Source organism: Delphinapterus leucas, chromosome X, assembly GCF_059928025.1.
Source record: "Delphinapterus leucas isolate spDelLeu-1000000601 "Yukka" chromosome X, BTC_Dleu_Yukka2, whole genome shotgun sequence".
In the NCBI taxonomy this organism is placed as follows: domain Eukaryota; kingdom Metazoa; phylum Chordata; class Mammalia; order Artiodactyla; family Monodontidae; genus Delphinapterus; species Delphinapterus leucas.
Window position 1 is genome coordinate 13,195,871 of NC_143150.1, and position 24,193 is coordinate 13,220,063.

General features: G+C 40.4%; 1 protein-coding gene across 7 annotated transcripts in view; it reads left to right on the forward strand.

Moving 5' to 3' along the window:
• Positions 1-19,931, forward strand: part of ATP11C (ATPase phospholipid transporting 11C (ATP11C blood group)) — a 180,541-nt gene extending 160,610 nt beyond the window's left edge. For 4 of the 7 annotated variants that reach the window (XM_089904046.1, XM_022554319.2, XM_022554322.2 and 1 more), the window contains one exon: positions 2,618-5,211. Coding sequence is in view for 2 of the 7 variants with exons in the window: in XM_022554322.2 (XP_022410030.1) it covers positions 2,618-2,680 (63 nt within the window). In the remaining 5 variants the exon portion in view is untranslated. Of the gene's footprint in view, positions 1-2,617; positions 5,212-6,237; positions 8,986-9,596; positions 9,756-10,874 lie in introns of those variants that run through there. The other 3 variants (XR_002642115.2, XR_002642117.2, XR_002642113.2) reach the window with 3 other exon arrangements.
• Positions 19,932-24,193: the final 4,262 nt, after the last annotated feature.

Sequence of the window (24,193 nt, forward strand, 5' to 3'; positions counted from 1 at the left end):
CTGGCTTTAAAGAAACAGATTAACAGCATTATAAAGAAAAAATGAAAATATCACTCTCTAAATTTTCTCTGCTGTTGGTGTGGTGAACTTTATACTATTCTTTGCAAAAATATAAAGATGCATTACTTGGAATATGGAGGAATACATATTTTAAATTTGCTAAGCCCCCAAATAAAATTTTAGGCATTTTCCAGAACTGAAGGGCAATACAGTATATTTAATTTATAAGGGGCATGTTGTCATGGCATCATGTGAAAATGCATGTTAATACCGATTAGGAAATATAATTTTGATTTTAAAAGATGATTTGGAAAAATTGAAAATAAATATTCCAAAATTGCATCTGTATAATATCAAGTCAGTTTTAGCACTGCATGTTCTTTTGGGAATTATGTGAAAATAATTCAATGTGTTTGTACTTCCATGTGCTGTGTCTGTGTTTCCATGTATATTTTTAATGTCCTTGTAAATGTCTGATCCCCAAGTATATGTTAATGAACCAATCTACTGTAATCACTTTTTGTAGTGTCAAGTTTTATTCCAGCTAAATGTTTCAACTTTCAGAGGTAAAACCTTTCCTAGCCATTCAGGGGGATGCTAGCCTAATCATATAGAATGCTTCATAATTTTTCCAAAAGTGAGTAAATTAATTTTATAACATTGTTTCATTTACCCCCCCCAAAAAAAAGATTTGGAGGGAATTGATATGCCATGGGAGGAATCCTTGAACTCAGAATGACTCCTCTACGTGTACTCTGTTTCCCACTGCAGGGGCCTCTGTCACCCTAGACCTTTAAAGGTCTTTTATCCATCCATGGGAATGTAGAATAATTCATGAATGAGGTTTACAAGCTTGTCAGCTTGGAAACAACTCTATATGGCTTAGGGCAGGGCTGTCTTTCATGCCCACATAAAAATTAATGATCATCATGAATGACAGTTGCAGGTCAGTTTGCTGTGATGCTAACAATTGTGAGTCCACCTCATAGGCCCATTTTTTCATCACCTGTCAACTTCCCTACCCTCCAGCAAAGAATAAAAATTGAGCTGATGGATTGAATCCATTGGTTCTTCTATCTCCTACTGTTCATCACAGTCTGCATCTGCAGTGTTATTTTGGAAGCCAATTCATTTTGTCTCAGTCTACATACATCCTTTTACCCATCTGGAGTGACTCACCTGCTTATGTTGTCCCTCAGTAATGAATCTGCTTCCCAGTAGCCTTCAAAGTCTTTGACTGTTTTGTTCCAGATAGCCTTGTCCTAAGCTGTGTGATGCATTTTAGCTATACTGTTTCCAGTGAATTTTGTATCCCCCTGGATTGCTTGCCTTAGCTTGGCCTGTGGTTTGGGAGACTAGGCTGGGTAGCAGACACTGCTACTGCTTTTGGTCTCTCCAGGGCCTTAACTCCTACAATGCCTAACACAACTGAGGAAATTTTTTTCAAAAAACGATTGTTTTATTTTTAATGTAGTTATTTCTTCTAGGAATATATTTTCATGTGACATTATTTCTTCTCCAAGGAAAATATTTGGCAATTAGTTTAGCCACCGAGTTTGTCCCTTGGTTGATAAGGGAACTGCCTGACTCATTTTATAAGTTCTCGATGTGAATGGCAACCTTATTTTGGTTAGGGTCACCCTGACCCTGCTACCTGAAGAAATAATATGAGAAAATGGAACATCAAAAGGAATGGAAGGTATTCTAAAGAACTTCTAGTCCAAGTATGGCAAGGAAGGTGCACCTAAAGGGGGAGAAAATAGTACACCCCTTAAGGCCCTCCACTACTCAGGTTTTAAAAAGTTGGATTTTTGAGTGGAGAATCAAGGGTCAGGTTGACTCCCTTGACGTAGGACTTCCACTTCTCCACATACCTGATTTATACTCACTGATAGTTGCCCTATCATGCCCCATCCTGATCATAGCATGTGATAGTGTTTAGAGAACAAAGAAGAATCTACAGATTTCTTAGGGAGATTTCTGTGGTTTCTTTTCTAAAAAGATGATGAATAAGAAAAACAGGAGTCAGTTGACTCATAGATACATGATCTACCAAAAAGAAAACTAACTTCAATATTATAGAGAGGAAACATGTTTCTTTAAGTAAAGGAAAAGTACTTTCATAACAGTCTTTCAAAACAATGTATCTTCAGACTTTGTGATAATTAACAACCAAAAAACAGTCGATGCATTCATTCAACATGTCCTGAGCATCTGCTGTGCGCCAGACACTGGGCTAGGTGCTAGAGATAGAAAGTTAAATAAAATGTCCCTGTTTTCATGTCCCTTCTGTCCCTCACAGACTAGAAGGGATCTTAGTGAGCTAAGCCTCTGCTGTCCTAGTGGTAAAAGTTCTTAAAAGAACCCTGGAGCAATCCAAAAGCAAAAAGCAAGTCTGAATCTATTCAGCTGACAAATGTATAAAGGATTCAAAATTAGTTATTGTGTCACTTTTTTTTTCCCTGCATGTGAATAAAACTTGGCAGCTTTGTTAAAACAATTGTTTTATTCTCATAACAAAATTTACTACTTGATTTATTTTTGAAAATGCTGAACAGGTGGTTTTACATTATTATTAAGATAAAACTTTTAACTCTGTGTATTTTAAATCTTTCAGAATCCGAATCTTGAACTGCCTATGTTATTGTCCTACAAGCATATTGACAGTGGTTACAGCTAAAAGAAAGCATGAAGAAGCAACTACAAAAAGTTATCATCTCAGGATACTTGATATGCAACAAACTAAACCACTATCTTATGTCTAAGGTTCAGAGTAAATGTCCACTAAGATACCAAATGACTCTCTTAAGCATTTACAGTTATCGTAAGTAGCCGTTATGGCCAAAGCTCTAAGTTACGAATTATATGAAGGTTGAAAGCAAGAATATTTAGAATTTCTGGCTTTAGATAGAATAAAATAACTACCAAATGGGTGCTCTTTTAACCCATGAACTCTGAATGGATTTAAATACAATAGTATAAAGTAGAAGTCATGCAATGGGAATGAATAGATTTTGCTAATATTACTTTTTTTGCCTGGCAGAAGAAATAGGCAATTTAGATCACATTTCTTGTTCCTGCTGAATGATAATGTTAAATTATTTTTTTCAACATATGAAAGGAATACTTGAAAATATGAGGACTAAATCAGTGCATCAGATAGTAGTTAATCCTTTCTGTTCACCCACATGCTAATTTTGTCTTGATCGAATATCCTTGCCAACAAATAACTTGAAAGGTGGAAAGAATGTTAACCCTGGGTATTTTTGCAGAAATCAAAAGAAATTATTTATTTTTGTTCTTCTGGATTACACTTAATGAGTGTAAGGCTACTAGATTTGAAAAGAAAGCATTTCCAATCAGTAGCTCCTCAAAATAGTTAAGATAGAATAGATTTTTCCAATATTAGTTTTACTGGGATCTGAGGCAAGATGGGCAGAACCACAGTTACATAAAAATAAAGGCCATTCTGAACATCAGTCTTTTATCATTTTTTTTGTGGAGAGGAAGGAAGAATAGCTTAATTTCAAACTGTTAATGGTTTTTATTTGAAAGAGGTTGCATCTGTGCATATATGCTGCACTTTTTTTTTTTTTAACTTGCCGATTTGGGAGGAGGAAGGGTCCATAGCACAACTCTGAACATGAATGTTGTCTCTCTTAGCAAACTTGGCTAGAGTAATGGTCTAACTCTAAACCACGAGATTCACCTTGGTAAAGTCCTTGACTTACTGGACTAGAGGGAGGCTTTAACCTCCTAAGGAGTTCACCTAAAACATATAAATGTGGTGTGTCTTTATTAAATGTTAAAATTATACACACGCTTTTTTTGGATATAAGTGACTACATTTGACTACTAGATTGGAAATGGTCTTTTAAAAGGTATTTCCTTACCAGTTTCCATTCTTGGTTGTCTTCCTGGCATGCCTGTACTATTATTAGTTTTTATATTGTACCTTGATTTGGAGAAGTAAGTATTAGATTCAATCTATACCAGTGTATTTATAAAGTCCATATGGCACATTTGATTCTTCCATTTATATTTTGTGTTAATGTTTAGGTGTAATTTTTCTTAAATTTTAGAAAGGACATAATTTCAGTTGTCAGAAACCATTCCATCATTACTGACCCTTTTTCATTATTTCCTTTGTTCTCATATATCACTATTATTTTTGAGTATTTTGTTAGGTGCCATCACACCTTCCTAAGTGTGCTGTGTTCTAGTAGTCTAGTATTTGGGGCAGTCTGCTGAAAACCAAGTCAATATATTCTTTACCTATTCCAAAGAGCTAAAAAATCAGACCCAGGAAAGTTTTCGATGTTTTGTTGTTGTTCTTGTTTTTATAGTTGTTGCTGTATTGTTATTGTTGTTTTACGTAAGAATTATAAGGACTGTGAATACAAAGAGCCGACCTTAATTAGAGAGGCTTGTTTAATGCAGACCATGGAGATTTGACATGATCAGAATATCTAGGGTAGTGGAAATATAACTGGTGGCATGTGAAATTCCTTGCATCCTGGAAGAAAGACAAGGGGGATTTAGAGTTGTGTCTAATAAGCTACACATTACACTGCAGCTCAAATTCATGATGGCAGTGATGTGTAATATCATGGCCTAGATCCTTGAGAGGGACCTGACTTTATTTTTTGAAAGATATTTTATTAGTGAGCAAAAAAATTGGTTAGCGTGGGGTTAGCAGATGGAATAACTTGAAGTAAGCCATCCAGTATTCCTATCACTACAATCTAACCACCTTATTTTGTGTCAGAGAAAGGGGTAAAATGTAATAATAGGATCATATACCCATCATTTGAATAATTTCGAACTACAAAACGTCCTTGTAGTTTTCACAGCTGTTCTCCACTGTTTGAGGATGTTACCTACGAAACTGAAAACATAAATTCCCTATCTACCACATTTACACCAGCAACAGTATATAAAATACAAGCCTAAATTTGCAAAATCCATAATAATTTAGTGATGGAATTTTTTAATAACATGCAGTATATAAATGTAGATTTTATGCAAGTGTTGACGAAATCATTTCTCAGCTTGCAAAATGGGACTGCAATATTACATTTTTCACTTCAGCAATTTTTTACATCGTTTTTGCTTTCTATAATGAATGTGAATGCCATCTTTTATGAATGCAACTTGCCTTTTTCATTACAGAAATTTTGTTTGATGTAATCAATAAACTTTGGTATGATATGATTGATATTTTTAGCCTCTTTTTTGGGAAGGTCTCTCTGACGTAAAAGTAATATGGAAGCAATTTGGTGATGGGCAATAAGTTTCTAATTTCCTCTTTGCCTGTACAATTCACAAATGACTGACCATTTCTGCATACGTTCAACTAGCACTTGAGGGCAATACCTAATTTGGGGAGTTTCCGATATTTGTGGGAGTTTTGAATAAGGCTGTATCTGGTTGCTGCATACGTAAAAGTCCAGCCAAATCAGCAAATACGTATTGAAAGTCTGCTGTGTGCTTGGCAGTGCTCACTCATTGGAGGTTGTACGATATATGGTCCCTGTCTGCATCCCATTGAAATCATTTGATTCTTAAGTACCCAAAGATACAGAGATTTTACAGTAGTGTGTGTTTACGCCAAAGGTGTGTGTGTTTACACCTTTCTGTCCCTCACTCCCCTTCCCCTACACCTCTCTCCCCCTCTCCCCATCCCCCTTCCTTCCCTGTGTCGTTGCTCAGCCTGCATCTAAGGCCTTGTGAAAGTCCTTTTCCTTGAAAAACCCTGCCCTCCTTGACTTCTAAGAAACTAAAGTCTCCACTGTAGCTGGTTTCATTACGTTTTTACACTTCAGTCCCTATATTTTTGTAGTCTTTTAATCCTGTTAGTCTTTGACCTACATTTAGAGCATTTCCTCTTTTTTTGTTGTTGTAAAGTGGGAAATGTGCTATATCTGGAGGTAAGACCTGAGTTAAGTTTCAGCTTTGCCACTTGGAGCCATTTCCCTCTCAGTCCTCTTCTCGCCTATAAAATGGTGTCTTGGGGGTGAAGGGTGATCAAATGAGGTAAAAGAACATGATTGCTTTGTAAAATGTCATTTGCTAGTCAGCTGAATGCATTGCTATTTTTCTATTAAGGGGTTTTGTTGTTGCTTTGACATTTTTAATGAATAGTTGTCATTTACCAAATTTTCATAGATATGTCTTAGATTCTTTCTACCTTCTTGGAATTAGTCTGTTCAGGTTTCCTTCCCTTCCCCCATCCAGCCTGTTAAGACGCTGCCTCACTGTGGAGTCTGCCCAGGATTGGCCAATAAAGTAAGTATTGTGAGGGGCTGAGTGGTTTGGCCCCTTCAACAAGAAGCACATGCAAAGGTTAGGGGCTGAGGTTATCACTATGGTTATTCAGTGAATGTGTCCGCAGCTGAAGTGCTGGATGCATACTAATGAAGCTTGAAAGCCTGAGTTGTGGGAATAGTTGTCAGGAAAATGGGGGGCTTAATTATTTCACAACATTTTTTAATTAATTTGACACGTATTTCCCAGCAACTGACGGGTAAGGAAATGTGGCCTCAGTTCCTAGTACGTGGACCTATTGTGGACCAAGCAAGTCCTCATCTCATGGGCTTAGGAGCAAGTGCTATGAGCAGGCCTCTGGCTGAAAGAACAGTGCACCTCTTGGTGGAGCAGAATGCCTGCTAGCCAAAGGTCTTTGGCCCTGGCTCTTTGGGTGGAGAGGGGCAATGGATGTTCATAGCTAAAATGCCTGCTGCTTCTTTGATCTCTTCATCAGTTTGTTAGGATATATTTCCTACCAGTAAAACCACTAAAATCCCAACTCCTCATATAAGCTAACACTTAGATAGCATTTACTATGTGCCAGGCACTGTTCCAATAACTTTACATATATTCGCTCCTTTAATAATCCCGACAACCCTATGAAATAGGTATTAACATTTCTCCATCTGACAGATAAGGAAACTGAGTCACCAGCCAAGGTCACACAGTCTGGTAGAACCAGAATTTAAACCCAGTTCTTCTGACTAGGGTCCAGGCACTTAACCAGGACACTGCATTTCCATCATTATATCACCTTTGATGGCCTGAATAAATAATCACAACATTAATGCAAAATGTTAATGTCAGCCATGAGACAGCATCAGACAGATCCAAACTGAGGGATATTCTACACTTTAACTGGCTTGTAATCTTCAAAATTATTAACATGATTAAAGACGAAGACCCAGAAATTCCCAGATCAAGGAAATGAAGATGACATAACAAGTGCAGCGTATGGTCCTCAGTTGGATCCTGGACCAGAAATTGGACATTAGTGGAGTAACTGATGAAGTTTGACTGTGGTATATAGGTTATATCAATGTTAATTTCCTGATTTTTGAAATTGTGCTGTGATTATATTTGGGGGGATCTGAGTGGAGAGTATATGGGAATTCTTTGTACTATTTTTGCAACTTAAGTCTGAAATTATTTCAAAATTATAATTTGAAAAGTAAAGCTAAAACATAATGAAGCATACTAATATTAATGGGAGAGGGCATTAAATTGAGCTGACTATAGAAGACTAAAATATAATTTATTAACAAATATCTGCATAGCACTTTACCGAATGCTTCTGCATACCTCAATTAATCTTCACAACAGCTCTGTGTAGAGATCATTAAATTCCAGATTCTTAAAGATAAAGAAACTGGGGCTCAGGACTTCCCTGGCAGTCCAGTGGTTAAGACTCTGCGCTTCCACTGCAGGGGGCATGGGTTCCATCTCTGGTCAGAGAACTAAGATCCCACATGCCACGCAGCCAAAAAAACTAAACGAACAAAAAAAGAGAAAAAGAAACTGGGGCTTAGATAAGTTAATTATCTTGTCCCTGGTCCCTCAGGACTGAACCTAGGTCTGATCCACGTGTTTCCCCCTACACTGCACTGCGGCTTGTCTAGGATTCCTAAAGCATGTCCTGCTGGAGTCTACGATCATTTAAAAGAAAATCTTTCTGCAGTCATTTTTCCTGTAGGTTCATCTGGATACGTTGGTCTACCCCAGGTCAAACCATGAATGAGACTCATGCCAATGCCCTTAAGGTTGAGGTGGGTGCCCTCAGAATGCCCTAGGCCCAGGTTTTCCCTTCCATCTAATTTGATGTTGAACTAGGTTTCCCTCATGTTTTTCAGGTGGTTCCCGAGGCAAGTTTTATCCTCCTAAACCAGCTTCCCCCCATCTGAGTGAGAATACAAATAAGCTCCTTCAATTTAATAATGAGGCGTCAGGCTAGCCACCTGGTATCTAAAATACGTACATCGCTTAAAGTAAGAATGTGGGAATGTTGCCGGCAATCTCCATCTCAAATTATTCTACCCCACTCCTAGCAAAAGGCTGGCTGAGATGGCTGTTGTTTAGTATTTCCCAAACTGGGTTGTATGAAGCATTAAGAGTCCTGGGAAATGTTATTAGAAAGTCCTTGAAAAAGGGGGTTCCCTGGTTAACTAACTTTGGGAAGTTCTGTGTATGATTGCCCTAAGTTACAATGCATACTAGAACATTAAACTCTATGAGAGATCTAATATTAAACCCATTTGACTTCTTTTAACCCACTATGTTCCAAATACTGGACCAAGGAAACCTTTTTGCATAGATCACCTAATAACAAATCGTCGGACACCAGTTTTCCATGGAACACCCTTTCTTCCCCACTCAGTTGATGGAGTTCATTTTCATGATCTGAGAAAGATGTAAATGAAGACAGTTTTCAAGGCAAAAGCCTCAAACTCCAAAGTAGAAAGATGGCAGAGGGGCACAGCCAACTGGGGCTCTTTGTAAAGCAGCCCAGAGATTAGAAAGAGTAGGAGGCCAGAACCACTCAGGCTGAGGGGACGAAAAGAAGGTGGCGATCCTGGATGCTGTGGCCTGGTCACTTGGCAGAAACAGGAATCATGGTGGACCTACCTGGAGCGGCTGGAACAACAGCAGACTCAGCCACTGTTAAAGATGCAACCTGAGGTACAAACACCCTGGCTTCTCCCGCCTGCCCCCAAGCCTCCAGCCAGTGCCTGTCACTGGCTGGACCCAGGTGGAAGCCAGCCATCTTGGGAAACAGCTTGAAGGGAGTCACTCCCCATCCTCACAGAATAGAGCAGAGCTGGGAAGTGCGAGCAATGCATCTAATCTGAACTCACTTCTGTAATATATTTAGTGTGATACATACAGATGATAACTTTTATGGATGCATAGCTTAATGGAAGTAGAAGGCCCTTGTATAATAGTCTTCTCAATTAGTAATAATAGACACTTAAGATTAAACACTAGAGCAAAATGAAGGAGTAAGCATATCTAGATAAATTCACCTACATCATATTCAAAATTTAAAATTCACAAGGGTCTGGATAAAATTGCAATATTAATTGCAAAGGGAATAATTTTCCCTCTTCATGTTCCTGCCTCCACCCATAAAATAGGAACTCTCATCCTCCCTGAAGCATGTGGAGCGAGGTTTCTGCCCCTCTCTCCACCCACTTGAGTACTAATGGGTGAGCCTGGAGAAGGGTTTATTCCATGTGTGCGCGTGCACACACGTGTGTGTGTTTCAGCCTGCTCTGCCCCTTCTCTTTTAGAGCTGCCAGCTTCGAGTCTGCTGGTGTTCTTTTCTCCATCCCTGGATCTTCTGTGCAGTGAGCTCACTGGGGACAGGAAACCATACTGGAAGGGTGAAGGGGTGGTTTCAGTTTTCCAGCCACTGAAGTCTTTGACTACAATGGATAAATTCAATTCAGGTATGTCATTTCCACTGCAAGCTAAGCCAAGTTTTAAAATGCAACTTTGCAAATAATAGATTGCTATCTTGTCTGCTTCGGGCACTTCTGTGTTCTTAATGCCTAGAGCAATTCTGGGACCATAGATGCTATTTAACAAACACATCATAAATGAGCAAGTGCATTTTATCTGATTGATGCCTGGGCCTATTTCTCAACTGGCTTGAACTCCCAAGGGAGAGAGAGATGACAAGATGGGGGAGGAGTGTTGTTTGCATTTTCCCCTTTACGTTCTCCATATTCAAACAGATAGCCAGCTCATTACCTTAAGAAGTATATAGTACCAGGAAAACATGAAACAGCCTGCACAGCTTTTGGCTGTGTTGCAAAGGCAGATCATTAAGAAGAATATAGAAGGTTTGCAGAGAAGAGGGCAAAGGGGAGTCATGGGCAGAGAGTGTCTTGGGGAGGAGAAATGAGGAGGGGGCCTTTGAGTGCAAAGAGCAGGCAGAACCTATGTTCTTCTGCAGAACAGCACCTACAGGGTAACAGCAGGAACAGAGAGGACAACAGCCGGGTGCCTCTAGGGAGACAGGATCCTAGCCAGCCAGCCTTGGCAGAGACTTCCAAGCCTCCACATGGCAAGAGCCAGGAGAGCTTCTGGCTGTGGGAGACACTATGTAGATTGGGATGATGGACCTCTCGGGTATAAGTGTGGATGATGACTGAGGACCAGACAGGTGCCCTTGTCCATCTCCAACACCTTGGCACAGCATTAGCTCCAACAACCGTAGAACAGCCCTGAGGAGGGAGACCCATGGAAGGACAATTTGCATTCATTCATTCATTTGCTCACTCATTCATTTATTAAGGCATCCTGGCAGGAGGGGGACTAGACAGGGTTAGAAATTGAATTTACTTTTCAAATATATTTGTTGAACGCCTCCCCCTGCCTTTGCTACATTTCCTTAACAGCTGCCTTTCACATTGTTTTTAAGCATTATCTCTTTCATCCTGCACTGTCAGTTTCTACATAATTAGATTTTCCAGATAACACCAAGTCACTCATTTAAGCATCAAAACTTCTTCCTTAGTGGAAATCTTTTTACAATGTGCTGCACTCTTCTCTTCCATATGCAGAGGCACCGGATACCACGTCACCTTCTCCTGATGACACTGGGTCATTTCTGGAGTTCCAGCACAGTGCTGGGCAAGAAGTGCCGTGGTTCCCACGTTTGTGCGCCTCCGCATTGCATGGCTTTAAGAGGATACCGGATTTCTTTCTATAGTCCTGGCACCTCCCTTGAAGCTCTCACCATCAGCTATTAGTTTTTTATGTTTTGTTTTGTTTTGTTTTTGCGGTACGTGGGCCTCTCACTGCTGTGGCCTCTCCCATTGCGGAGCACAGGCTCCGGACATGCAGCCTCAGTGGCCACGGCTCACGGGCCCAGCCGCTCCGCGGCATGTGGGATCTTCCCGGACCGGGGCACGAACCCATGTCCCCTGCATTGGCAGGCGGACTCTCAACCACTGCGCCACCAGGGAAGCCCAGCTATTAGTTTTGCTATGTGTATAGGTCCACATCTACTCTCTACCTCTTAACTTCCCCCACCGGTTTCTTTTTAAATTATAACATGTAACCGACTAGAGGGCTTCCCTGGTGGTGCAGTGGTTAAGAATCCGCCTGCCAATGCAGGGAACACGGGTTCGAGCCCTGGTCCTGGAAGGTCCCACATGCCGCGGAGCAACTAAGGCAGTGCACCACAACTACTGAGCCTGCTCTCTAGAGCCCGCGAGCCACAACTATGGATCCCACGTTCCACAACTACTGAAGCCCACGTGCCTAGAGCCCGTGCTCCACAACAAGAGAAGGCACCGCAATGAGAAGCCCGTGCACCGCAACGAAGAGTAGCCCCTGCTCACCGCAACTAGAGAATGTCCACGTGCAGCAACGAAGACCCAATGCAACCAAAAATAAAAAATAAGTAAAATAAATAAATTTATTTTTTAAAAAAATGTCAGAGTCAGATCTCATGTTTTTAGTACAGTTCAGCAGGATGTGTATTCGTGGGAGAACTTCCACTCAGACTTCTCCAATAATTAAACTCATGTGAGCCATCACAGGACAAATGGTTGTGCTATTTAAAACAAATTATTACCTTTAAGGATGAACATGTACTATTGAAATCTAAATATAAATTTGCTTTGAATTTTAATTGAGTAGTACTATTGTTTAACAGGTAAAATTGATGTGAAGACTTCAGAAAGTGTTTTTTTTTAATTTCTATTTATTTATTTATTATTTTTGGCTGTGTTGGGTCTTCATTTCTGTGCGAGGGCTTTCTCTAGTTGCGGTGAGCGGGGGCCACTCTTCATCGCGGTGCGCAGGCCTCTCACTGTTGTGGCCTCTCGTTGCGGAGCACAGGCTCCAGACACGCAGGCTCAGTAGTTGGGGCTCACGGGTCTAGTTGCTCTGCGGCATGTGGGATCTTCCCAGACCAGGGCTCGAACCCGTGTCCCCTACATTGGCAGGCAGATTCTCAACCACTACGCCACCAGGGAAGCCGCAGAAAGTGTTTTTTAATAAAGTAAGAATACCTCTTAAATGACAAAAATATTAGGCAAAAATTCTTTATGTAATTTGTCAATATTCCTGGAAGCCTTTGAAAAGCCTTTTTCTGACATTTAAATTATCTGTTCTATTGAATAATTTTGGAACCAGAAAGGGATGACAGATTTTTATCTTGTTTTCTTTTCATGCCTTAAAGTTGGCCTGTATATAAAATTTAAATAGCAATTTTAACTTTTTTGTCAATCACTGAAGTGTCATCAAGGGCTGTGAGTAACAATGACCCTCCTTTTGGTTTTAAGAAATCTTCTGACCATTTGATTGAAAACAGTGTCTAATCCAATGTTTAGATTTCAGTGGGTTTTTTTTTTTCACTTTGATTATCCTTGTGGTATTTAAAGTGCAATTTTGTCTATTTGGAATTTTTCACGATAGAGGTATGAAAGAACACATCGTGCAAATGTAACCTGTTAACCTTATTTCATGAGTAGTTTGATATTGAAAGCCAAGACATATTTTTTCACACTTATTAAAAAACTGTTGCCAGTGGGAAACGAGTATACTTTAAGGCTTAGTAAAAAAAATATTCAAAATTATAAACAGTATGATCATGGTTCTGAAGAACCTAGGGGCAAGACAGGAATAAAGACGCAGACCTACTAGAGAATGGACTTGAGGACGTGGGGAGGGGGAAGGGTAAGCTGTGACAAAGCGAGAGAGTGGCATGGACATATATACACTACCAAACGTAAAAGAGATAGTTAGTGGGAAGCAGCCACATAGCACAGGGAGATCAGCTCGGTGCTTTGTGACCACCTAGAAGGGTGGGATAGGGAGGGTGGGAGGGAGACACAAGAGGGAAGAGGTATGGGAACATATGTATATGTGTAACTGATTCACTTTGTTATACAGCAGAAACTAACACAACAATGTAAAGCAATTATACTCCAGTAAAGAATTTAATAAATAAATAAGAACAGTATGATCTCAAAATGACTGGGGGAATGTCATAAAATTAACCATGGTGGCCACCGGATGATGTCATTAATGCTGGGTTTTGCTTTTCTGTTTTTTTATGCTTTTCCATAGTTTGCAAATCTTCCACAATGAGCATGTATACTCTCATAATAAAAAAAAAAGCAAACACAAAAAATAACAAATAAATCAAACAGTTATTCTCCAAGAATAAAAGTGCCCCATTTCTGAGGTAAGAGCTTTAATCTGAAGTCCTATTTTAACTCTGTCAGTGAAGCCTTTCTGTTTGAATACTGAAATACACATTGTGGATCCATAAAAGCTGCTCATTTGTGCAAAACATGGTGCAACTGAAGTGCTATGCAGAACACCAGGGCTGTGATATTTCTGTTCATTTGCACGTTTATTTTCAAACACAGCAAGCTTACATGATACAGTAACTGAGGACAGCTTGCCTGCGAATTACAGTGATGTGAGTGATGCACTTTGAGTGTCTCTCACCGTCCATCTTCTCTCTACCCTTCTCCAGCTTCCATACGTCAGCAGGCAGTGTGATGCTGTTCTGGTTCCATTCTCTGTGCCCTGGTTTGAGAATACGATGATACTACAATGCCAGTGAATGTTCACTGTGAGTTTGAGAAAAAGAGGTGACAAAAAGTTAAATGCATGATCCTAGATATCCTAAAAGAATATAAGATGACAAATTAATGAGTAACTTTGTACTTTCAGCACAAGAAACAAACCAAGAAGCCAATAAAACCCATAAAACTATTTGTTCAAATGGAGAAAAATATCTACCATGATTGTATTGTAAGAATAATTTTGGAAAGATAATTTTAGAAGATTATCGCATTTCAGGCAAAAATCCATTTGGGTTGACCTGATGTTTTCCTAATTTAATAAGAGTATTATTTTTTCTGATTATATATGATGATGCATTGTCAAAATTAAGCAATACCTAATAGGATGTCATGTAATATCCCACCACACTCCTTTTAACCATGTTCTTCAGACTCTCTCTATGCAAACATACACACATAACATGGATATATACACACACACACACATATATGTATGTATAATTTTGTATAAATTGAACCATGATATACACACTGTTTTATGTGTGTGTGTATGTATATATATATTTTTTTAACCAAAAAAAGCCATGAAGACCTTTTCACATTATTTTATTGATTTCATGTACATGCATTATTTTACCATTGCCTGCTTAATGGCTATTTAGCTTTCTCCTTTTCCTCCTCCTGCCTGCTACTGTGAATGACGTGTCAATGCACCCTCAACCAAAATATTTGCACACTTACCGCATTAACTTCTGGTATAAAATCAAAGATGAGGAATTCCTGGGGCAAAGGATGTGCATATTTAAAATCCTGATGTGGGGAATTCCCTGGTGGTTCAGTGCTTAGGACTCCTTGCTCCCACTTCAGGGGGCACAGGTTTGATCCCTGGTCTGGGAACTAAGATCCTGCATGCCCCATGGCACGGCCAAAAAAAAAAAAGACGTTGAAGACTATGTGACAGAAACTGTATGCTGTATGTGGCCCACAACATGGAAACTTCTACTGTCTAGATCTTTACAGAAGAAGTTTGTCGACCATTGGTTTAGAGGAAAAATAGTGCTTTATTCTTGGTAGTATTTGCTTTGCTTTTGTGTGAGTTTAAGTATTTTAAACACGTAGATGTTTGTATTTCTTCTTTTGGCAATTACATTTCCTTTGCCCATTTTCCTATTCAGTTGCTCATCTTTTTCTTCCTTACTTGTAAGAACTCTTTGTATATTAGGAAAACGTACATTTTGTCACATATTTTGCGAGTATTTTTTTCTCTGTGTCCAATTACCATTACGTCAGGCATTTTTTTACATTACAAAGGAAGTTTTAATGAGCATGTAATCAATGCAAGTGTTCAGAGAATGACAGCGTGCTACTTTAGATATGGTAGTGAAAGAGGTTCTCTCTGACATGGTGACATTTGAGCGGAGAATTGAAATAAGCAAGAGAGAGATATGTGGATGAACTTATGAGGGTTATTCTGGCACTGGGAACAGCAAATGCACAGACGCTGAGACAGCAGCTTACATGGCATATTGGAGGTACTGCCAGGAGATTGGTGTGACCAAAATGGAGGGAGAGTGGTAAGAGTTGAAATTAGAGATGTAGGGAGGGAGAAGATGATATAGAACCTTGTAGCCATGGTAAGGACATTGGATTTTATTGTAATTGCGATGGAAGTTTGGAGCATTATGACCAGAGTGACATGATCTGACTTAAGTTTTAAAAGGATCCCTTGAGTCTAATTTTGTTGTCTATTTAAAAATATTTTTTTATATTTCTTATTATAAATTAAATATATGTCCATCTTCAAATATATAGATAATATAGAAAAGAATAAAGAACGAAGTGTAAGGGTAGTAGTATTTTAATAAGCCTTTAGGGATATATATAATCTTAAGATTGGGAAGTACCTTAAAGATCTGCTGCTCCAGCCCCCTGTATATTTTGAACAAAAATATTTTGCTTTGATTTCTTTATACTAACAATGAAATATCAGAAAGGGAAAGTAAAGAAAAAATCACATCAAGAAATAAAATACTTAGGAGTAAACCCACGCAATGAGGTGAAAGACTTAAACAGAACTATAAAACATTGATAAAGGAAACTGAAGATGATTTAAAGAAATGGAAAGATATCCCATGCTCCTGGATTGGAAGAATTAAATTGTTAAAATGACCATCCTACCCAAAGCAATCTACAGATTTAATGCAATCCCTATCAAATTACCCATGACATTTTTCACAGAACTAGAACAAATAATCCTAAAATTTATATGGAATCACAAAAGACCTAGAATTGCCAAAGCAATCCTGAAGAAAAAGAACAAAGTTGGAGACATAACCCTCCCAGACTTCAGACAATACTACAAAGCTACAGTAATCAAAACAGTGTGTTACTGGCACAAAAACAGACATATGATCAATGGAACAGAATAGAGGGCCCAGAAATAAACTCACACACCTATGGTCAATTAATCTTCGACAAAGGAGGCAAGAATATACAATGGAGAAAAGACAGTCTCTTCAGCAAGTGGTGTTGGGAACGCTCGACAGCCGCATGTAAATCAATTAAGGTAGAACACACCTTCACACCCTACACAAAAATAAACTCAAAATGGCTTAAATATAAGACATGACACCATAAAAATCCTAGAAGAGAACATAGGCAAAACATTCTCTGACATAAATTGTACCAATGTTTTCTTAGGTCAGTCTCCCAAGGCAATGGAAATAAAAGCAAAAATAAACAAATGGGACCTAATCAAACTTACAAGCTTTTGCACAGCAAAGGAAACCATAAACAAAACGAAAAGACCACCTAAGGACTGGGAGAAAATATTTGCAAATGATGCAACTGACAAGAGCTTAATTTCCAAATTAGACAGACAACTCATACAGCTGAATAACAAACAAACAACCCAATCAAAAAATGGGCAGAGGGCTTCCCTGGTGGCGCAGTGGTTGAGAGTCCGCCTGCTGATGCAGGGGACACGGGTTCGTGCCCCGGTCCAGGAGGATCCCATGTGCCGCGGAGCAGCTGGGGTGGGCCCATGGGCCATGGCTGCTGGGCCTGCGCGTTCGGAGCCTGTGCTCCGCAGCGGGAGAGGCCGCAGCAGTGAGAGGCCCGCGTACCGCAAAAGAAAAAAAAAAAAAAATGGGCGGAAGACCTAAATAGACATTTGTCCAAAGAAGATATACAGATGGCCAATAGGCACATGAAAAGATGCTCGACATTGCTAATTATTAGAGAAATGCAAACGAAAACTACAATGAGGTATCACCTCACACCAGTCAGAATGGCCATCATCAAAAAGTCCACAAATCATAAATGCTGGAGAGGGTGTGGAGAAAGGGAACCCTCCTGCATTGTTGATAGGAATGTAAATTGGTGCAGCCACTATGGAGAACAGTATGGATATTCCTCAAAAACTGAAAATAGAGTTGCCATATGATCCAGTGATCGCACTCCTGGGCATATATCTGGAAAAGATGAAAACTCTAGTTCGAAAAGATACATGCACCCCAGTGTTCACAGCAGCACTTTACAATAGCCAAGACGTGGAAACAACCTAAATGTCCAATCGACAGATGAATGTATAAAGAATATGTGGTACATATACACAATGGAATATTACTCAGCCGTAGAAAAGAAGGAAATAATGCCATCTGCAGCAACATGGATGGACCTAGAGATTATCACACTAAGTGAAGTAAGACAGAGAAAGACAGATATAATATGATATCACTTATATGCGGAATCTTAAAAAAATGGTACAAATGAACTTATTTACAAAACAGAAATAGATCCACAGACATAGAAAACGAACTTATGGTTAACAAAGGGGAAGGGCAGGGAGGGATAAATTAGGAGTTTGGGATTAGCAGATACACATTACTGTATATAATATAGATAAGCAGCAAAGACTTACTGTATAACACAGGGAACTATATTCCATATGTTGTAATAAACTATAATGCAAAAAGAATATGAAAAGAATATATATGTGTGTGTATATATATATATATATATATATACATAAATAAAACTGAATCACTTTGCTGTACACCAGAAACTAACACATTGTAAATCCACTATACTTCAATTTTAAAAAAAGAAAAAGAAAAAAATCTAATCGACACGGGCACGAACCCACGTCCCCTGCACCGGCAGGCGGACTCCCAACCACTGTGCCACCAGGGAAGCCCTTATACTTCAATTTTAAAAAAAGAAAAAGAAAAAAATCTAATCAACACACACACACACAAATATTTGGCTTTGAACCTGGCAGGCTAATTCTTTCTAGTAGAAGCTCCATTTCCCCAGCATCGTCCTTGTAAATAAAGTAGGTCCCCTTCCTTTACTGATACAGTGTATAGTTTATAAAATAGTTTTCTGCAAGTCAAGGCTATTCTACATTTGTAGTTGCTGACAGCAGGTTGGTTTTGAAACATTTTTCCAAATATTCATGTTTAATCTGAAGTTAAGATCCAGGCGGAGAGACAGGCTGTGGTGTCCTGTGGTTCCTTTTGGCTGAGGAAGCAGAGAATGAGTAGCGACCGTCTTAAGGACCAACATTTGTGGTAAGGATTTCTTTGCCTTAGACAAATACAAGAAATGGGTTTAGGCATGATGGGTCCATCCTGGAATATTCCTATTAAGAGAGTATCCACCGTAGCCAGTCATTCCCACTCCTTTCCCCAGAATCCCACAGTTCTAGAGCCAGTGATTGCAGGACACAGCTGTTGAGTGACTGCAGCTCTTGTTAAGGTGTATTCATACATGCAGACTGAGATAACCTGCTTCAGAGTTCTCTGCCAGTTCTTTGTCTACTCTTCAGGGGTCTCCTAAAATAATTTGGGACCTCAAGGAAAGGCAGGCAAGAATTTCCCAGTTCTGGATTGGGACTTCACCAGTAGTAAAGCTGAGATTACTACTGCACCAGATCTTGTCCGCTGGTTCTTTGCTGTTGGCCTTCTCGGGATAGCTGTATGTTGGTGGGGGGATCCCTGTGGAATCCAAGGGTCTCAGACTCTGAGCCCTATAGTCATTAGGACATGAGAAAGTGCCTCATGCTACCTGAACTTATGCAAGATTGGCTTGTAAATTTGAACACTAAATTATTCATTTTCAGTGGGGAAAAGACCTTTCCACTATTTGTGTCTAGTTCATTTTAAGCACAACGTTTTCCCAGGACCAAAATGCCTGGAACCCACTTTGGTCCCCAGAAGGTGGCTGGCAAGCACAGACTTGGGGAGTAAAGAAAAACCGAAGGTCTTAAGAACAATTTTCTAAAAGAATACGGTGACCTTTCTCACATTTTTTTGGAGTGGTATCTATTGAGGCAAAACTTGACCTTTTCATTCTTGCTCTATAGTGTTGATTTGTGGAGGGAGGAAGTTTCTGGAGAAGGAGTGGATCTATTTGTGTAAGGAGCCTGGGAGCCTTCTAAGAGTGAAGCATCGGAGACGAGAATTCTTTCTTTGAGGTACAGAGTTCTTAAAGCCTCTTTGGATGGATCAAAAAGGCCCTGATGAAGGCTTACTGAAGTCAGTTAGACAGAGGTAGAAAGAGATGGAGCAGCGCCCTCTCAGAGCCCTCCGTTCTTATCCCACCGGAGCTGGTTGTTCTCCAGGCTCCCTGCACATCTCTCTTTCTAGAATTTCTTTTGTTTGTGCTCCTGGATTGGATCAATATCTCCTAGATTCCTTGTCTTCCTCTTTATTGATTTACTTCTTCATTTGGGGGGAATGCATTCTCTAGTAACTTCCTAAGAAAGGTTTATGGGTAACAAGCTTTTAAAATATTATTCTTTGCATGTCTGAAAAATATCTTTAGTCTATCTTCGTATTTGTCTGAGATTTTGGCTCAGTAAAGAATTCTGAGTTGAAAAATATTTTCCCTCATAATTAAAAAAGTTTTTTGGTTTAAATATTTATTTATTTAGGCTGTGCCAGGTCTTAGTTGCTGCATGCGGATTCTTAGTTGCAGCATGCATACGGGATCTATTTCCCCGACCAGGTATTGAACCTGGGCCCCCTGCATTGCGAGCACAGATTCTTACCCACTGGACCACAAGGGAAGTCACTTCCCTCATAATTTTGAATGTATTTTTCCAGTAGTTTCTAGAGTCCAGTATTGCTACTGAGAAGTTCTATGCCATTTTGACTTTTATTCCTTTGTAAGGGATTTATGTTTTTCCACTCTGGAAATATTTAGGTTCTTTTTCATATCCCTGGTGTCCTTAAAAATTCATAAGGGTGTGTGTCAGTGTACTTCTTTTTTAAAAAATCATCTTGGTTTGCATTCGATGGGCCCTTTTAATATAAATACTTGTGTTTTTCAGTTCTAGGAAATTTTTCTTCTATTTCTTTTATGATTTCTTTGAAATAGCCCCTCTGCATTTTCTCTCTTCTTCCTTTCTTGGGCTTCTGTGGGATGTTGGGCCTCCTGAATTCATTCTCTATGTCTCTTTTCTTTCACTCAACACTTCCAGGCAATCCCACACTGTACTTTCCTAGAAACCCAGTTTTCCACTCTAAAAATAGTGAGGAGGAGGAGGAATTCCTACCCCCACTTCTCCTCTTAACTGTCATCTGATGACTTCAGAAAGCAAATAGATACAGGAGGCTCGTTAGGATGTGTTACTGAGACTAACTCCTGTGGAAGAGTAGGGAAGAGAAGGAAGATGGATTGGGCAGAAGTCAACTGGTAAAGTATCCTGAACAGAAGCCTCATCCAACACTCCTGGTAAGTTTTGGAGATGGGATCATTTGTCAGAGTGGTTCCTATTTGGAGCAAGAGAGCTGGATCTTGATACCCTGTGCTGTTCAGTCATTGGATGGGAGTTGCCATTGTCAGGGGCCGTGACCTTGGCTTAGGTGGCTCTTTTCAGCTGAGGCAATTGCTACGGGGTGCTGACAGCGGAAGACATTTAGCTGGCAGCAGTTTCAACAGATGGGAGAATAAATCCTTCCCTCCTGAAGGAGGATCTGAGTGGCACATCACAGCTGCTAACGCATCAGACCCCCTGCACCCGTCTGGTGCCCAGGAACCGGCTCAGACCAGCCTGTGAAAACCGACTCTGCACCTCTCTTCCCAACTTGGCACTCAGTGACATCGAGTTAGTAGTCTGAAATTGGCCCTTTTATGGAATTTTCAAAATTTTGCCAGTCATTTTCCACTCTGAGAGCTCTCTTATTCCTTTTTCATAGTATACTGTTTTTGTTTATAGATTATAAAAATGACTTGAATCTTACAGCGTATAAACAATTAGATTTTGTTTGTTTGTTTGTTTGTTTGTTTGTTTTGCGGTACGCGGGGCTCTCACTGTTGTGGCCTCTCCCGTTGTGGAGCACAGGCTCCGGACGCGCAGGCTCAGCAGCCATGGCTCACGGGCCCAGCCGCTCCGCGGCATATGGGATCCTCCCCGACCGGGGCATGAACCCGTATTCCCTGCATTGGCAGGCGGACTCTCAACCACTGCGCCACCAGGGAAGCCCAACAATGAGCATTTTAAAAAAATATTTATTCACTTCCATCTTTCACAGTACCTGCTATCTCCAAATTCCAAGACTTTTCAGGGTTCTGCCGGGCAAACTGGCTCCCTTTGATCCATATCCGGTTTCTGTGAGTCCCACCCTCCCCCCATTCAAGCTACGGCTCTCTCACACCTAATCATCCTTTATCCTTTATCCCCCCTTTTTAAAAAAATTTTAGGGCTTCCCTGGTGGCACAGTGGTTGAGAGTCCACCTGCCGATGCAGGGGACATGGGTTCGTGCTCCGGTCCGGGAAGATCCTACATGCCGCGGAGCGGCTGGGCCCGTGAGCCATGGCCGCTGAGCCTGCGCGTCCGGAGCCTGTGCTCCGCAGCGGGAGAGGCCACAACAGTGAGAGGCCCGAGTACCGCAAAAAAAAATATATATATTTATTTAGACTGCATTGGGTTTCACTGCTGCGCGCAGGCTTTCTCTAGTTGCGGTGAGCGGGGGCTACTCATCGTTGCAGTGTGTGGGCTTCTCATTGCGGTGGCTTCTCTTGTTGTGGAGCACGGGCCCTAGTTGCACGGTCTTCAGTAGTTGTGGCACACGGACTTCAGTAGTTGTGGCACATGGGCTCTAGAGCACGGACTCAGTAGTTGTGGCGCACTGGCTTAGTTGCTCCGGGGCATGTGGGATCTTCCCGGGCCAGGGCTCAAACCCATGTCCCCTGCATTGGCAGGCGGATTCTTAACCACTGCGCCACCAGGGAAGTCCCAATGAAAATGTTTTTAAATGATAACAAATGAAAAGATTTCTGTGGAATTTCCTGAGAGGGGATAAACTTTAAGTCAATGCCTGGCAGGGCCTGGGCTCAGATCAATTAGTTTATTAATATCTTTGAGCTCTGGGTGTCAAAGGGACGCCTCTGTATTTATCATGCTTTTCTGGGTTTATACATACATACAGAAGGTTCCATGATGCTAACCCAGAATTAAATGAGATTATATGTTACATTAATCATGATGTATTAGTTGGGGTTCTTTGGTTGCAAATGATAGAAATCCAACTGCAAACAGGTTCAAGCACAAAAGAAAATGTATTGATCTGTGTGACTGCAGGCTCTCTCTGCAGCCCCAGGCTTACCTCACCCTTATAACTAACAATCCCAGCAAAGAGTTACTCTCCCTTTCACTCGTTCCAGAAAGCCTTGGGATGGTGTCTCATTGGTTTAATCCTATCACAGTGGCCAAGCAGGGACAGAATACACTGATTTGCTAGGCCTGGGTCACCTTCCCACCCTGGAATGGGGTGGTGAGGGTGCAGTTACTGGCAGTTTTGCATGCGCCACATGGATTTAAAGTGGGGGGCAAGGACGATTCTGCAGAGGAATACTGAAGTACACAGGTGCTAAGCAGGCAAAAATGGCAGATACCCGCTACAAACATGGCAAAGAACCTGGCACACTGTGAAACTTGATACAGTCCTTTATATAATATAATCATATCTAATCTATACAAATTGTGTGGTTCCTAATCTACAAATGAGTTTTCATTTGGTAATCCTCACACATGTCAATAGACTTCCTGAATTCTGCAGAACCTCTCAAAATCAAAGGTAATAAGAAGCAAATAAAGATACCTTTTAATTGTATTGTCCTCTTCCACTTTCAACATTTCAGAGATTCTGGTTTCTCAAAACCTATGCCTAGGGACTTCCCTGGTGGCCCAGTGGTAAAAAGTCTGCCTTACAATGCAGGGGACACTGGTTCCATCCCTGGTCAGGGGACTAAGATCCCACATGCCGCGGAGAACTAAGCCCACGCGCCAAAACTATGGAGCTCGCGTGCCTCAACTAGAGAGCCTGCGTGCCACAAACTACAGAGCCCTCGCACTCTGGAACCCGCATGCCACAACTAGAGAGGAGCCTGCACATTGCAACGAAAGATCCCCAATGCCTCAACGAAGATCCCGCGTGCCGCAACTAAGAGACCTGACGCAGACGAAACAAAAACAAAAACAAAAAACCTATGCTTTATTTACTATGATCAAATAATATTCCTGTTACTCAAATCCCCTCTGTTCTACCTAGGATAGATGAGATTTATGGATTCAGGCAAATGGGATGAAACCTTATCACATCACTGTTACTAGAGAGAGGAATTTGTTATAAGGCTTGGACTTCATCCAAGGACATTAATGAAATACCAAGGACCTTATTTCCAAAGATGTTACATTGTATGACCTGTGACAAGGGCCCCAAAGATTGCACATAGAGCAGTTCCATGTAGGTGAATCTGAATGTGCTCTGCAAATTGGGGAAGACTGAGTCAGAGCTCTGCATTTCTTCTTTTTTTATTGAAGTATAGTTGATTTATAATACTGTGTTAGTTTCAAGTGTACAGCATAGTGATTCAGTATTTTTGCAGATTATACTCCATTATAGGTTATTACAAGATAATGGGCATAATTCTCAGTGCCATACAGTATATTTTTGTTGCTTATCTATTTTATATATAGTAGTTTGTTGTATTTTCTTCTTCAGCCCTAAGAAACCCTGAGGTTACTGTTCTTTCAAATAAGGGTCCACAGTACAATTAAAAGACTACTGTTCATCCATTATTACTTTATTCCCCCCTTCAATTAACCCATATTTCAAGTGCTGACTATATTCCAGGCCCTGGAAGACAGTGCTTAATAAGACATTTCCCTGTCCTCGAAGACCTCAGAACCTATCTAGATGACAGAGCTGCAAGCAATTACAACATATGATGAGAATCAGTATGAGGGGGATAGGACAAAGGAACATGAGAGAAGTGGTCTGGCTCAGGGACTGTGGCCAAGCTTCACAGAGGAGGTAATCAT